The 15249-nt window shown below is 38.1% G+C and overlaps 1 protein-coding gene across 1 annotated transcript; it reads left to right on the top strand.

Moving 5' to 3' along the window:
• Nucleotides 1–2233: 2233 nt before the first annotated feature.
• Nucleotides 2234–14462, top strand: NDUFV2 (NADH:ubiquinone oxidoreductase core subunit V2). Its single transcript, XM_027676515.1, has 8 exons — nt 2234–2405; nt 3457–3519; nt 9344–9406; nt 9490–9606; nt 11191–11359; nt 12555–12664; nt 13403–13479; nt 14308–14462. Exons 1-8 carry the CDS (start codon nt 2256–2258, stop codon nt 14399–14401), a joined length of 843 nt encoding a protein of 280 aa, XP_027532316.1. The 5' UTR covers nt 2234–2255; the 3' UTR covers nt 14402–14462.
• Nucleotides 14463–15249: the final 787 nt, after the last annotated feature.

Genomic DNA, 15249 nt, shown 5'->3' on the forward strand with positions numbered 1-15249 from the left:
CTCATCAGGATACAAAAATTTAGCTTAGCAACAGAATCTGTAATCTGTACTTGAACATTGCTGCACCATTATACTTGCTCTGCTTTGGGCAGCCTGTAAAGTGTTTTAAGCATTCATCTCAAGGAAGCACACAAGTAGAGAAATTAGGTTTATAAGCAGGTAAACACTTAGTGAAAACAAATCAATGAAAATATCAGATACTAGTAGCAGCACTTAAATTTACAAATGCTGATAGTGTCTCTCAGCATTGAGGAAATGAAGAATAAGGAACAGGAAGACAGCCACTGACTGCAGTGAACCCAAATGTAGAGGGCAGTAATCTAACCAGAGCTAATACCACATCCTGCCTGACCTGTGCAAATGAAAAGTATTCTGTTAAAAGGACATTAATCACAGTAACAGCTGCCAAATAATAAATAATGGCCCATCTTCGCGAACGAAGATTTGGGGAAAGGTCTTTTACCTTTCCAGCCTGCGCAATGGATTTTTTAGGTGAGACACAGCATGCGCTGAACTGAGCCCACCCTTTAATCCTAAGGTTCATCTGCCGGGGCCAAGCAAGCTTGGACAATGGCAGTGAGGTCCTCAGGACGTAGGTTTGTTTAGAGTGACCTTCTCATAGATGGATGGCCACACAGGGCTAACGACCTCCATCAGGCCAGGAGACCGGGATTTGAACCCGTGGTCGCAGCAGTGAAAGTCCTGCACGCTAACCACTAGGCCACCAGGGGTCTCAACAGCTGCCAAATAATACATGCACATATATACGTACACCTGTACATATATATATGCAATTATCTGAAAGAGTAATAAGTATCCTAAAACATTCTTATATGTGCACTGCTTATTGTTTTGGGCTTTGTCTAGAGCTATCTCTTGTGATGCACCATGGCACTTGTCTCACCATATGCATGGGTTTCTTTACAGGAGCCTTCCAGGTGCAACTACATAGGCATGGCCACTATGGCTCTGTCCAACCTGGCCTTTTGTCCCAACAAGTGCCCTGATAGAACATTTTATCAGTACAAATCCATCATGTAACGATGAAATCTTTTAAATAAAATTCCATTTACGCTAGTTTAGTTAATCCTGCCCTCTTGAATGTTTATACAAAGGAAAAAAAGGGTCTTTCAAAATAAGTAAGCAGATGAAAAAATAAGTTAACATTGTGGGTGAAGGAAAACATCGTAAGGAAAGATGAAGTTTTGTTCTACCATGTATTTTCTAAAAGTACTTGATACTTATAGTGTCAGCTAGCAAATCATCACAGTTTTTGTAGAATTAAAATAAACATGGATAAATTTTCACTGTACACTGCATGAAATTAATAAGGCTGCACCACTGAGAGCCAGGGTAGATGAGAGGATGGGGAGTGCAGGGGAGATTCCTCAGAGAGAAGTAGAATATGGTAAGAGATGTTGGAACATCAGGTGATGATTTGCCAATCTGCAATGCTGAGTACTCATCGATATAAAATACTTTCTTCTTAGCTGTTATTTGAAAAATGTGAATTTATTTCACAGTGAAAAGGGTACATCTGCACTCATCACAAAACCTGAACAGTAAGAGGTCTGAACAAGGATGGGTCTGCAAATGATGTTCCTAACATCCAAGGAAGAGCCTGTTACTTATATTTTCTCCAGTTCCAGCATTACTTGAATTACACACATGAGAATCCCACTATGCTGAAAAAGACCTCTGATCATCAAGTCCAACCTATGACCAAACACCACTCTGTCAACTAGACCATGGCACTAAGTGCCACATCAGTCTTTCCTTAAACACCTCCAGGGACAGTGACTCCATCACCCCCCTGGACAGCTTGTTGCAATGCCTAATCGCTCTTTCTGTGAAGAAATTCCTCCTAATGAGCAAACTAAACCTCCCCCATCACAGTCTGAGGCTCTATTTTCTCACCCTGTTGCTTGCTGCCTGGTAAAAGAGACCGAGCCCCACTTGCCTACAACCTTCCAGGAAGTTGTAGAGAGCAGTAAGGTCACCCCTGAGCCATTCTCTGAATGTTTATCTGAGGCCAAAACCACAATCAAATGTTTATTCCCGTTTTGCCTGATGGAAGGAGGACAAAACACAGGTGCCAGGAGTTCAACCATTAAACATCCTGTTACACCCCAATCAACAACTGGGTACAAACAGGCGGAAAAGGCAGGCCGGGAACCCCCCAGCAGAGGGAAGGAACACTCGGGACAGCCTCTCCTCCCGGAGCGGGCAGGCGCCGTGCCGGGGCACGCCGGCGCATGCGCGGTGCGGGTCTCCTTGGCGCTGCAGGAGGGCGAGCTCTGGGCCTTCAAGGAGAGAGATCGGGACAAGGAGAAGGAGCGGGGATCGGCGCTGCCGCCGCCGCCATGTTCCTGTGCGCTCCCCTGCGCGCCGCGGCCGCACGCTCGGTAAAGGGGACCCTGCCCGTAGATGTGGGGGAGGCCGAGGGAGAGGAGGGAGGAAGGCCGGCCAGCCGCGGCGAGGGGTTGGGAATGGGGGCTTGGCGGGGTAAGTCGGTGCCTGAAATCCAAGCCGAAGTACCACGGACTCTTCTGAAAGAGCAGCCTGATCAGCTCAGTCTTCTTAGCAGCAGATCATGTAGTTTCACCTGCAGCGTAGTTTCACAGGATGGCTGCGGTCTTTCCCTGTCATGTGACCTCTCCCATTCCTGGAAGTGCTCAAGGCCCTGTTGGATGGGGCTCTGAGCAACCTGGTCTAGTGAGAGGTGTCCCTGCCCACGGCAAAGGGGTTGAAACTGGATCATCATTAAGGTCCCTTCCAGCCCAAACCATTCTGTGATTCTCTGGTTCTACTTTAACACATCTCAAAATTACTCTAGAATTCAGTATAAATATAATTTAATAGAAAATTAAATTTGTTATAGAATGATTACTTATGACAAGATACTATTATTGAATTACCTTAGAAATACCAGCCAGAATCTAGATTTGTTTCAGCATGACAGTGAGTAGAGAGAATAGCTGAACAGAACTTATGTATGCGTCTGTGTTCTGTTGACATTTCAGGTTTGTGTTTGCATTTGTCCTCTTATGTCTTATCCCAGTGCTCGGTTTGATAAAGGCTGAAGAAGCATGTAAATGGTTACTGGAGAAGAACCTCAGTAGTAGTGATGGGTTTTGCAAATTTTAAAGTGATATAAAGTAACAAATTGGAAAATTCTTCATGAAATGTTTGATGAGAGGTTGTGTTCAAGGCACTTAAATTAAACAGTGGCGAAGTTAAATCCTTTAATTTCTACATTGTTTCAATTGGCAAGAGAGGAGTCAAGAGATTTGCTCTCCTAATAATACAGGAGAGCCCTTAATAGTCTCTTCTAGACTCAGTTTAAATTATTAGTGATGGAAGTGGAATTAATGGTTTACAGTTAGAGTAGAAATCAGTCTGGTTCTGAAAGCAGTGTGTGAATTATTAACGATTAACACTGTATTTTGTTTGTAGGTAAGACAGGTCCGATACCTGCACAGAACAGCAGCACAAAATGCCACTGGAGCCTTATTTGTGGTAAGTGATCTGCCTTGCTGTAAGGGGGATGTGTCAGGACAGTTTGGTATGTGGTTTTTCTAGTCTGCCTAAAAGCTTTGATTGTCACAACTTTGCCTTAGAAACCTGCTGGCGTTTCCTAAAAAGTGTTTTATTCAGTAGAACTTTTTATTAGAGTTGTGATGGAGTATTATCAAAGGGCTTTATTTTAGGTTTTGGTCTTTTTGGCCTTTCCTTATATAGTGAAAACTCTCAGTATATGATTGCAGATGAGAGTTTGCTTAGACTTTATTTCATTATAAACCTGTTCTTGTTTCCTTTATTGGAGTTAATTGAGTTTGTAATTGAGGCTCATTAAACTTTTTGCAGGTGCAGTTTCTTGATTTCTGAAAATTGCTGCAGAATCACACTTAGGCTCAGGTCTTAGTCCTATTTACAGGAGTTGAAAAGTGCCATTCTTGTTCATGTTATATATGATATAGTGTGTTGCACAATGACTCATAATTGAGGCAATTAGGCATTATCAGATATGTATAAATAGTAATAGTGATTACAAAAAATAAAAAGTCCTCAAATTTAAGTGCATAAAGCAGCTGTGTTGTCTGTTTACCTCTGAAAAGGACCTGAAGCATCTCAAGAAAGGTGTATTCTGTCCCATTCTATTCCATTCAGAGGTTTAGCTGGTCTGCAGTTTAACAACTGAATAATTTGGCATTTTCCCAACACTTGGTAGAAATCAACCCTTTACTAGAGAGTTGACTGCTGTTGAAAACAGGTGCTCAAGCATTTTTGGACAGATTGTTGTTGTTGCCCTTGCCTTTCTGCAGCTGTCTCTACAGCTTTAATCATAAAATGAAATTAATAGCATTAGACTATGCGTTTTGTATACTTTTCCAGAAATCTGAGCAGGCATTGATGATTAATGGAGTGAGAGCTAGCATTCAAGGAATAGAGGAAACGTTGTAGGCTGGCAGTTTTTAGGAAACTTCAAGTGTAGTTGGAGATGGGTGAAGACAGGCAAAAAGTGTCTTTGGGCACCCTAATGGATGTTGATGCCTGACATATGAAGTTGTATAGCTTTGTAAATTCTCCAGGAATTTTTCAAGATTTATGTAACTGTTTAAATTATTTGCTGCAGGGAGGAGCCTGGAAACAGAGAAAGGGAAGTAGAAAAGTTGAGTGTTTTGCAGCTGTTTATTTAATAGCACCATTGATGAATATTATTCTGCAATGGAATTTTTGCTAGAGGACCACAGGAAATACTTTCTGTGGTCCATTTTTGTTGGTTTGTTTGGGGTGGGTTTTTTTTTTTTGGTTGTTGGTTTTTAATAGGGTAATATTTGTTCTTCAGTGAAGTAAAGGCAATTAGAAGAGGACAGTTGGATGACATTGTGTGTGGGTAATTGTTTGCCCTAAGTAAATTTCAGATGCTATTTAAAACAGCAAATTTCAAGGGAAACTTGTCCTGCTGGTTTGAGCTGAAGGCATTATTTTAATCAACACCAGGTGATTATATACAGTTAGAAAATGGGACTTCCCCCCACATTTCTCTAGAGGGGAAAAAAAATTCAGAAAAGTCTTATTTTTCTGGAATAATATAAGCCAATGAAGCGTCAGAAGTTGTTAAAAACTGCTTGTAGGTGAATAGTGGGCTTACCTGGGAGTAAGTCTAACCTGTTTGGTGGTCTTCTTTGTATGTCAGTTTATACACAAATGTCTTGATTTTGTTTTGCAAAGCATATTGGTGCTTCTTGTTGCACTTTCCACATATAAAATCTGTATGCAAGGAAGGGAAATGCATGCCGCGTATTTGTTTTATAACAGCAGGGGACAGGCTGGCAGGGGACCTAGTTGTCATTACATGTAGTATTAAAAGGCATTTCTGTTTTCTACGCCTATGCATCCCTTTGCAGACATGTTACATGTTAGCAGAAACACACAGAAATAAGAGAACTTCTAGTGAAATGCCTTTTTATTCTGAAACATCCAAGAAGAGCTTTTCTCTCAACCATTAAACTCAATCAGGTGCCATCACAGGCAACTAGATTGTACTTCCACTGAGAGTATATCAAGTTTAAAACTAGATAGATTGTTTGCCAGTTGTAATGTATAAGTGATGCTCTAAATCTGTCATGTCTGACTAGGGAAGGCCCGATTCCAGAGAGACACTTATTAGAATTACCTTTCTCTGTTGAAAGATAATTTATTGTAATTGATTATTTGTTGAAACATGCACTCTTTTTGACTTTTACCTGTCTTTAGCCTCCTTAGCAGCTAAAACTTAGCTGTTCTGTTTTGTGGTTTTCAACACATGGACTGAATTTCCTTAACACATAATTGCCCTGATGTGGTCTTTGTCATGGGACTTCAGCACAGGAGGTTAAAGAACTGCTCTATCATAGTTTTAGTTACTTGTGACAATGGTCAGTGAAATACTTGGGTTCGAGAGCACTTAGGTTTATATCTTGAGTTCTGCTGGAATATTGAATGTAGGGTACTTTCCCTTTAGAGGAGAAGTAATACATGTCTTCTCGGTGCTCATTTGATATGGATTCTTAACAGGCTGTTGCCCTAAATATCTTCTCCCCTGCAGAACACACAATTGTCTCATTTTGGTTTCCCGTGCTTTGGACTGGTGTTTTACCACAGGGCATAGATCAAGTTTCAGGCCAATTTTTTTGCTGTATTCTAATTATTCTATTTTAACTTTTCAGTGCTCTTTAATAATTTTCTGTTAAGAAAGACAGATGATTAGATCACTAAAAAAAAAATGGCCCAGGTTGGTGTAGCAAAAAGAACGTGAGATGAGCATTTAGCAGCCTTAGTGCCTTCCATGGGAACATACTAGCATCCATGGATTGGGTTGGCCTTTGCAGTGCAGGTGTTCACACTTAAGTAGGTTAGGCTGAATGCTGCAATACAGATGTGATACAGTCAAGATATGAACAGGATGAAAACATTGTGTAAGACTTTGGGAAATTGGGGAGTATGAGACGACTCAAAAAATGCATGGATAGTGCTTGACCTTTCTTTTCAACAAATTACTGTAGTTGGTAAAGACATAATGGTACTCAGTTTGTGTGTGGAGGAAGCCTTAGTATATGGGTTTCTTTTCATAACCATCTCTTATATGAGGAAAGAATGAGAGACCTGGGACTCTTCGAGAAGAGAAGACTCGGGGGGAGGGATCTTATCAATGTCTATATATACCTGAAAGGAGGGTGCGAAGAGGATGGAGCCAGGCTCTTTTCAGTGGTGTCCAGTGACAGGACCAGAGGCAATGGCCTCAGAGAACATCAGGAAATGCTTTTCAGTGTGAGGGTGACAAAATACTGGCATGGGTTGCCCAGAGAGGTTGTGGAATCTCTCTATTCTTGGATATATTCAGAAGAAGCCACCTGGACAGTCCTGGGCAAGCAGCTCTGTGTGTCCCTGCTTGAGAAGGGGGGTTTGGCCTAGATGACTTCCACAGGTCCCTTCCAACTTCAGCCACTCTGTGATTTAACATAGTATTCTTTCCAATACTGTGTACTCATTTCTGATCTTGTTCTCCAGAATCTGTATCGTAAAAAAAGGTGGAGATGCACCTCTGTCTTGTAGGAGCAAATAAGCGCATGCAAGTCTCAGATAAATGGTGCACTGTCAGACAAGTGTAAGACTAGGGAACATATAATCCATTTCTAAATGCTCAGGAGGCCTGGAACTGTGTAAGCTCTCAATCAAAGCTATTGAACTCTCCATGGCACAGAATTACATCAAGCCCTTTCAGGAAAATTGAAAACATAAAAGGTGGCATGATCTTATTTAGTGCTTACCCCTGCTGTAGCCTTTACAATATATCGTGGAACCTCGCTACAGCTATATCTGTAGCTTCCAATATAAAGTCTTTATTATTCTTCTACACATGTAGGGCATTTAAGGATACCAGTTTAGAGATGATACACTGAAAAGAACAGCTGCTCTAGACAGAGATTTTAATAAATCAAATATACTTATTTGCAAAAGAAATTGAGATGAAGTACAATTGTAACTATCAAATAGCTATGGAAGGCAAAATAATAGTCTGAAATAAAATAGGCATGCAGATTTGAGAAGAAAAGGCTAAGTTATGGAAATACTTATCATGAATCATGGATTTGACCTGTGCAGCTAAGACATACAAAAGTCTGTAAGGGAAAAAAATAAAAGTTGCACAGTGATTCCAATCATTTTTAACTCCATCAGCCTTTTTTTGAGAACTTTGATTAAAATCGGTAGAAGACCCTCACCAACACTACATACAAGTCATCAAATCCTTTATCTGGAAGGGTCAGTCTTGTATTTGATATAGTTGCAATTGTGTTCCTAAAAGCTGTTTTATGTTATCTTGTAAACTACACAATAAGCAATAAATACATACCTAATAAAATATTAGTGTGTTCAAAGGGTATCAGCTCTCTTTCTGTAATTCTTTTTATTAGGGGAAGGTCATCCTTGGTGGAGCAGTATTTCTCAACTGTGTTTTCTATATTTGACTTGAAACTGTGGTGAGCTTTCAAATTGATGGTGGCAGTAGTACTGTCTACTTCGGGATATACACAGGATAAACAACAGTAATCTCTGGCTAGACCAGCAGATATAATTGAAGTATTTGCCCTTTCAATATTTCCATATTAAATTTTCTAAATCCAAGAATAGCAATGGACATACGTGTTCTAAGTTCTCCACTGATGATGGTCTTTCAATATGTGAGTATCATGTAATGTTATGATTTTTCATTCAGTCCTTTGCTGCTCAATAAGAAGAGTACAGTGTGGCAACCGCAAAATCATCTTCAGTTACTGGAGGACGTGATCAAAGTGAAAGTCAGCAGAGGGGGTTTCTTTCTTCTAAATATACTTTTAGAGATTTTATTATTAGCTGGTTGTGGATAACTTTTAACATGAAGCCTCAAATATAGCTTGCATTTTCCCCCCAACTTCCCACTTAACATGAAACTTTGTCAGTTTGAAAATTGTGTAAAGTTCAGAATTAAATTTAACTACAGGTATTTAAAGGAAACCATAACAAGCTGCTTAGAGACATATGAAAATTTTGTGCAGAAAGGTTTTCTGGTGAATAAGGATTTTCATCAGAACTAAGGTTTTATTACAGGAAAATGTCACTTTCTTCAAGACTTCCAAATTTGTATTTTCTGAAAATAGAAGAACTAATTTCCATTTAATGTTTCCCTAGAAGACTACCTTAAAAATAATATGATAGAATACCTTATTTTGGAAATACTAATTCAAAATTCTGCTTCTTCTATTCTGATTCAGAATGATATATAAAATTAAAGTTTCAAAATCATTACAAATCAAAAGAATATTTAAATGGATTAATAATGTGTGTTCAAATGTGCAAATGTTTTAGTTATATAGCAAGCTTCTTGGAAAATTTTAAAGTTTGTAACATTAATGTTTCATGGTAAAAGAAAAAATGGGCTGTTTTTTTTTTTAGTTTCTTGTTTGTTAAGGTATTAACCAGAGGATTCTTAAGTTTGAACATAATTGCCAAATTGTATTATCAATGTTAAAGTGTATTTTAATAACACCATATTTCTCAATAAATAATTTTAAATAGGAAATAACACAAATAAGTAATGATTTTTGAGTAATGACTTAATTATCAATATTTTTATAAGTTTCCAAAATACATTTAATAATTTGAGTAGTATGAAATTTTTATCTGGAATTTATCATTTTTACTTAAGCACCTCAACTGTAATTGTCTAATGAGATGTTTTACAACAGTAAATATGTCCTGAATAATTTCCTGAGAATCTATTTTTATACGCTTTTCTTTTTTTTTTTTTTTCCCCCTGAAGCACAGAGATAGTCCTGAAAATAATCCAGATACTCCATTTGAGTTCACACCTGAAAACAAAAAGGTATGCAGACAAAAAAAGGTTAAACACACAGACTTTGTCTTTTGATCAATACTGATTTGTTTTCCTTCTTTCCCTTTAAAAAGCGAATAGAAGCGATCATAAACAACTACCCAGAGGGACACAAGTCTGCAGCTGTCATGGCAGTACTGGATTTGGCCCAAAGACAGCATGGATGGTTGCCCATATCAGCTATGAACAAGGTATTTAGTACTTAATTATGTTTGAAGCATCATCTTACTGTTTTCTTTAAATATCTTACTAGAATATTAACTTTTATTTATCAAAGCATACTAATGTGGGAATTGACATGTGGCACAGAACTGTGAGAATTCCCTACAAGACTGCATTTTTAAAAAGAAAAGGGAAAACTAATGCAGAAAACTCAGGGCTCTGTTGTTTACATAATATTAGCCCATTGCTAGAAACTACAGACAAAAATTACATGAGCCCTAGTCAGATAGGCTCTTTTCCCAGAATCTTCCTGGAAGCAGGAACAAGCCTCAAAGATTTTGTTCTTTGAATTTGGGGGAAAGAAAAAAAACATAATGGTGGTAGGGTTTTTCTCCTCCCAGATTAATGGCACTGCACACATTGCCTGGATTGTACTTAATCTCTAGGTTTGTAAAGAGACCGAAATCTCTGGGTTTCTGCAGAGCAGCGTTAGTGTAGTAGATGTAAGGAGTATTGTGTAAATGCCTCATAGCAAGTGCCTGGAAGACTTATCACGTTATTTATTAAAATTGTTTCAAAATAAGCAGGGAAGCAACTACACCACTCCAAAGTGAGAGGTTGCATGACAGTAACAAAATACCAAGAAAAAAAATCTTTTATATTCATACAAATAAATTCATTGTATTTTGTGTTACAATCTGGCATATCATCAGTTTTAAAGTGAAAAGATTTAAAGTCAGTCAAGATACGCTAAGTGAGGATCGTTACAGAAATTACTGGAGTTAAATGCGCATTTAAAGAAGAGCAACTCACGTTTCTACAGTGTAACATAAAAGCCTCAAATCTCCATTAATGCTGTCAAAGTATTTTTGTTTATTTAAGTTTCAGATTGATTTTATGTTTAGAAGGATTTTAAGTCTTTTAAGTGAACAAATTTTTTCCGTGATTTGTTGTTTGCCTGCTATAGAAACTGGAACATAAAACAGTTACACTATTGAAACCAGAGCCAGTTCTCAACTTGAGCAGTTTGCCAGGGTTCCAGGTTAATGAGGTCAGGGATACTTGCAGCAGAACTCGCTGTGTGGAGATCGTGCTTCACTCCCTGTTTATTAGCTGTGACACTAGTCTGCAGATGTAGCCATGGTGTGTCCCATAACTTGAGGGAGACGGACTCTGTAAGATTAGGTGAGCGTGGTACCAGCCTATAAGTATTCCCTTACCAAAAGGTTAGTGTGGGCAGACTGGTACAAGTTTGTTCATTCACACAGCAGAAGTGCAGTGTGAGCTGGAGCTGGCACTGAAAGCTGAAACCCAGCTGACTCCTCACATCCACCTGTGTGACACTAGGTGCTGGAGGGGAGTTGACTCCAGCTCCTTGTTCTAATCTATGGCTTAGTGGAGTTTGTGCTCAAACACGGTGATGCCAGTCAGAGTAACTCAGGTGTCTGCTCTTGGCACTTGGAATACATTTGTGCTTTGATACCCACCCCCTCACTCTTATTTATCCATTACTGCAAACAGAGGACAGGTGACTATATTGAAATGGTTTTATAAATGCCTTTACTGCTGCCCTGTCAGAGTTCAATATTGCGTCTGTTTTCCCTATGTTACAGGTTGCTGAAGTTTTGGAAATGCCTCCCATGAGAGTGTATGAAGTAGCAACCTTCTATACCATGTACAATCGCAAACCTGTTGGGAAATACCATATTCAGGTCTGCACTACCACACCGTGCATGCTGCGGGACTCTGACAGTATTTTAGAAGCCATTAAGAAGAAACTTGGTATGACACAAATTTGTAATACGCTTCTTGTATTTTTTTTTTACCTTCGGTTAATGATACTGAAGTAAAATTCTTCACATGGGGAAAGAAAAACTGGCCGTGTTTGACTTAATAATGTTCACATGGGCCCACCTCTCTAGCCTGTCAGGGTCCCTCTGGATGGCAAACATGATGTTAACGTAACTTAGGAATTCTCCAAGGAAAAAGTCAATTGAGAATGCTGCATGCTGTGGGATGCAAGGAGTACTCCTTGGTTTTGTGTGTTGGGTTTTTTCCTCCTTTTTGCATGGTTATGGGGAGAAAGAGAGGGTAAGATCAGCAAATTAACAACTCTTCTATGAAGTCAAAAGCTGTGCTTACGTTTCCCAAGAACTAGTGGTAAGAGCTGCAGAACAGCTGCTGATTATCTTGCATTTCATATACTGCATTGTCTGAAAAAGGCATATTTAGATGAAATTTGTCTTAATTTGTTACTACAAAGCTTAATTTCAACTGAAACTCTTAAAGCAGTAAGGATGATTCTGTAGCTTTTACTGAGACAGAGGCCTTACTTAGACTTTTATTATTTACCCCCCCCTTCCTTCTAAGAACTGGAGGAAAACTGCTTTTCAGCATTCAGGGTTCCATGAGTATTTTGTAGAGATCAGACTCTGCTACTTTGACTAACTTGCCTTTGGGGAAAGTCTGCATCTGTAGCAGTGGAATAATGTCATGGAAGCTAGGTATGTGTACAGTGTTGTTCAGTAAATAATCCTTTGTGTATAAACTTAGTTGTTTATGAACTTGCAGCTAGTGATGTTAATGCTTTGATTGTGTTAATTTGGGAATTTAATACTCAACACTGTATATTAACATTTCCTACCAGCACATGAAAGCTGTTTCCCTATTTTTCCATTCTATTGTATTACTAAAAATGTTCCTGAGAAGATCTGTTTCTTAGAATTGTCATTTCATGGTTATTTCTCAATGAATTACACCTGTAAATGAGGTTTCAAAAATGTATCTCACTCACTTCATATTTTATTAGCATCTTCTGTTCAACGGAAACGTTTTGGACTCATTAAGAGGGTTTAACTGTGCAAATGCTTGTAAGGCCAAAATACAAGTAATGCAATGTCTGTGGAGTTCTTAGATTCATGCTTTATTCATCTTGTATGATAACCACTGTTGAGCCTAATATTGTTTATTGGTTTAGGTATAAAAGTTGGGGAAACAACACCTGATAAACTCTTCACGCTGATAGAAGTGGAATGTTTAGGTGCATGTGTAAATGCACCAATGGTACAAATAAATGACAATTACTATGTAAGTACTACATTCCTTTTTAAAAGATTAAATGTCCTTTCTGGTTACCTGTATTTGCAGTTTTTCCAGATTGTGAAGTTTTAGTCAGTTTTCGAATTCCTATTGGCAAGGACAACTTATAATGTAGAGCATCTTTTAGTTTCTTGGCCTCTTCCTAGAACACTTCATCTGCATGGAGTGTATCATTGTATTTTGCATTGTATAAGAGGAATGATGCATTTTTGTGATAGTGGGTCTGCCTATAAATTTGGGATTTTTAAATAGGTAGGTATTGGATAAGCTTTTAGAAGCACTTGAAAGCAGTCTGTTGGAAAGCATGGATTAGTTTAAGAAGTGTTCTCTTGAACTGTACTCACAATTTTTTGGGTCACAGCTGGCAGCATTCTGCACTTATGTGCAGTGCCATGTGTATAGTGGGTAGGCAGAGATCCAGCTCACTAATACAAGAAGGAAGCTGAAAACGCAAATCCTTTTTGTACATGGCCAGCATCAGCATTGTTAGTTTTAACATAATTTCTGCAACTATATAGAATTTTAACATTAAAATTGACAGTAGGCTTTTTAATTTTCCTAATTCTTTAAACAGGTATGCTTGTTAATGAATAGGATCAAAATTACCTATTCTCTTAGGTCATACCTAAGAGAATCACTAATCTGATGAATTTTGAGTTCTACAATTAGCACAATTGCTGACTCTTTCAGTTTTTTTAAAGATTTAGGGCTTTTTTTTTTTTACAGGAAGATTTGACACCCAAAGATATTGAAGACATAATTGATGAGCTAAAGGCTGGCAAAGTTCCCAAGCCAGGCCCAAGGTACGCTATATTTGTATAAGACTGGCCACCTTCTTGAAGGCTGATCCTTCTGAGAAACTGAGTTACTATTCCAGTGATTTGAGTTCACCACCTACAGCTAAAAAGCATTAATTAATTTACTGAACAGAACTGCATGCATTCAAAGCCAAAATGAACTGGGAAGAACCGAGAATTTACATGTTCTTGATGACTGACCAGAAGAGTATGAAATGTGAAAATATCAATTCTGATTTGTCTTAGTACTTCATAGGTGACTGTCACCTGTTGGATATGTTGTCTAGATCATTTAAACCAACAAATGTGTGTTGGTTGGTTCATTGTATTGTTTTTTTCAATTTCTGAGAAAACACCAAAGATCAGAGGTTTGCAAAAGGGTTATTATTGCTGAACTTATCTTTTTTTCCACTGTTCTTTTTTAGCCCAACTACATGTTTATGTCAGTGGATGAATTAATTTGTCTTGAGTGTTACCTATTCCTATTGTTTCTAGAAAGAACAAGAACAATAATCCTAAAACAGTTAGTTTCAAAAAACACAGGGAAGCATCTGTAACAAAAATAGGACTGGTAAAATTGGATGCTGCCTGGCCAACCTATAAATAAATATAAAACTAGTGGTCCTATCTTGCATTTCAGTTATGGAACTATTTGAATTTGAAACCCTTTGAAGAGTAGCATCTCACTTCTTTTGAAGGATGAATGGAAAGAACAAAAAAAAAATTAGTGGCTTCAGCCTTAAATCAGATTTGTAATTGTCTTCTACCCAGTGACCAACAGAAGCTGACATTGTAACAATACTAGCAATGAGTAAAACTGCTTTCATTTTTCAGGAGTGGACGTTTTTCTTGTGAGCCAGCTGGTGGCCTTACTTCTCTGACTGAACCACCCAAAGGACCAGGCTTTGGAGTTCGAGCTGACCTCTGAGCATTTTTGTAATATAAGATGATCTGTCTGAAAATAATAAAGTATCTGCAATCTAAGTAAATTATGTGCACTGTTTGTTTTCTTTATAAAGAAAAAGTAACAGCAATTAGAATATCAAACTTAGCAAGGTTTTAACTAATGCAAAGCTTAATCATAATTCCAGATTATAAGAAAAGTGGTTCTGTAGACTGTAGAGTGACTCACTGAACGAGTCCACTTATGATCACTGAGAGGTCAAAGTTGCATTTTTTTTATCTGTCTGTGAAAATTCTTTCAACTTTTTATAAGGTTCTTGGGAGAAACAACAAAACTCACTAAATTGCAATTCTGGCAAACGCACAAGGAACCAAACTGAAAGGAAATTATCTGACAAAACTTCATCATATTATTTTTATTTCCACTTTATAAACAAACACATACAAACAGGAAAGGTTATCTGAGCAGCATTATGTTTAAAAAAAAATCTGGTAGGTTCAGTAAAAAGTGATTCTTCTTGATCTTAAGCACCATACAGTCACCAGGAAAAATGTGAAAATTCTTTTTATCATGTTACCAAAAACCTCTCCAAATAGCAGTAATACTCTACTGAAAGAATGAACAGCAACAAGAAGCAACTTCCCCTACAAGTTTATTCAGTAGAGACAAGGTATGCAGTTGAGGGAAGACACAATATACACACATGGCTAAGGGTAGTAATATCTGACAATGGGTATTTGATCTGCAGTTCCTTCTTTGACTTTACTGCTGTGTGCCAGTTCTTTTTGACAATCTGTGGGGAAACTGAGGCATTTCTCTTGATATAAAAAAAGATATTGTTTCACAATTGACTGCATACTGATGCTTAATAA

This window comes from Neopelma chrysocephalum, unplaced genomic scaffold (genome assembly GCF_003984885.1).
Source record: "Neopelma chrysocephalum unplaced genomic scaffold, ASM398488v2 Primary Assembly neopelma1_22, whole genome shotgun sequence".
Taxonomy (NCBI): Eukaryota; Metazoa; Chordata; class Aves; order Passeriformes; family Pipridae; genus Neopelma; species Neopelma chrysocephalum.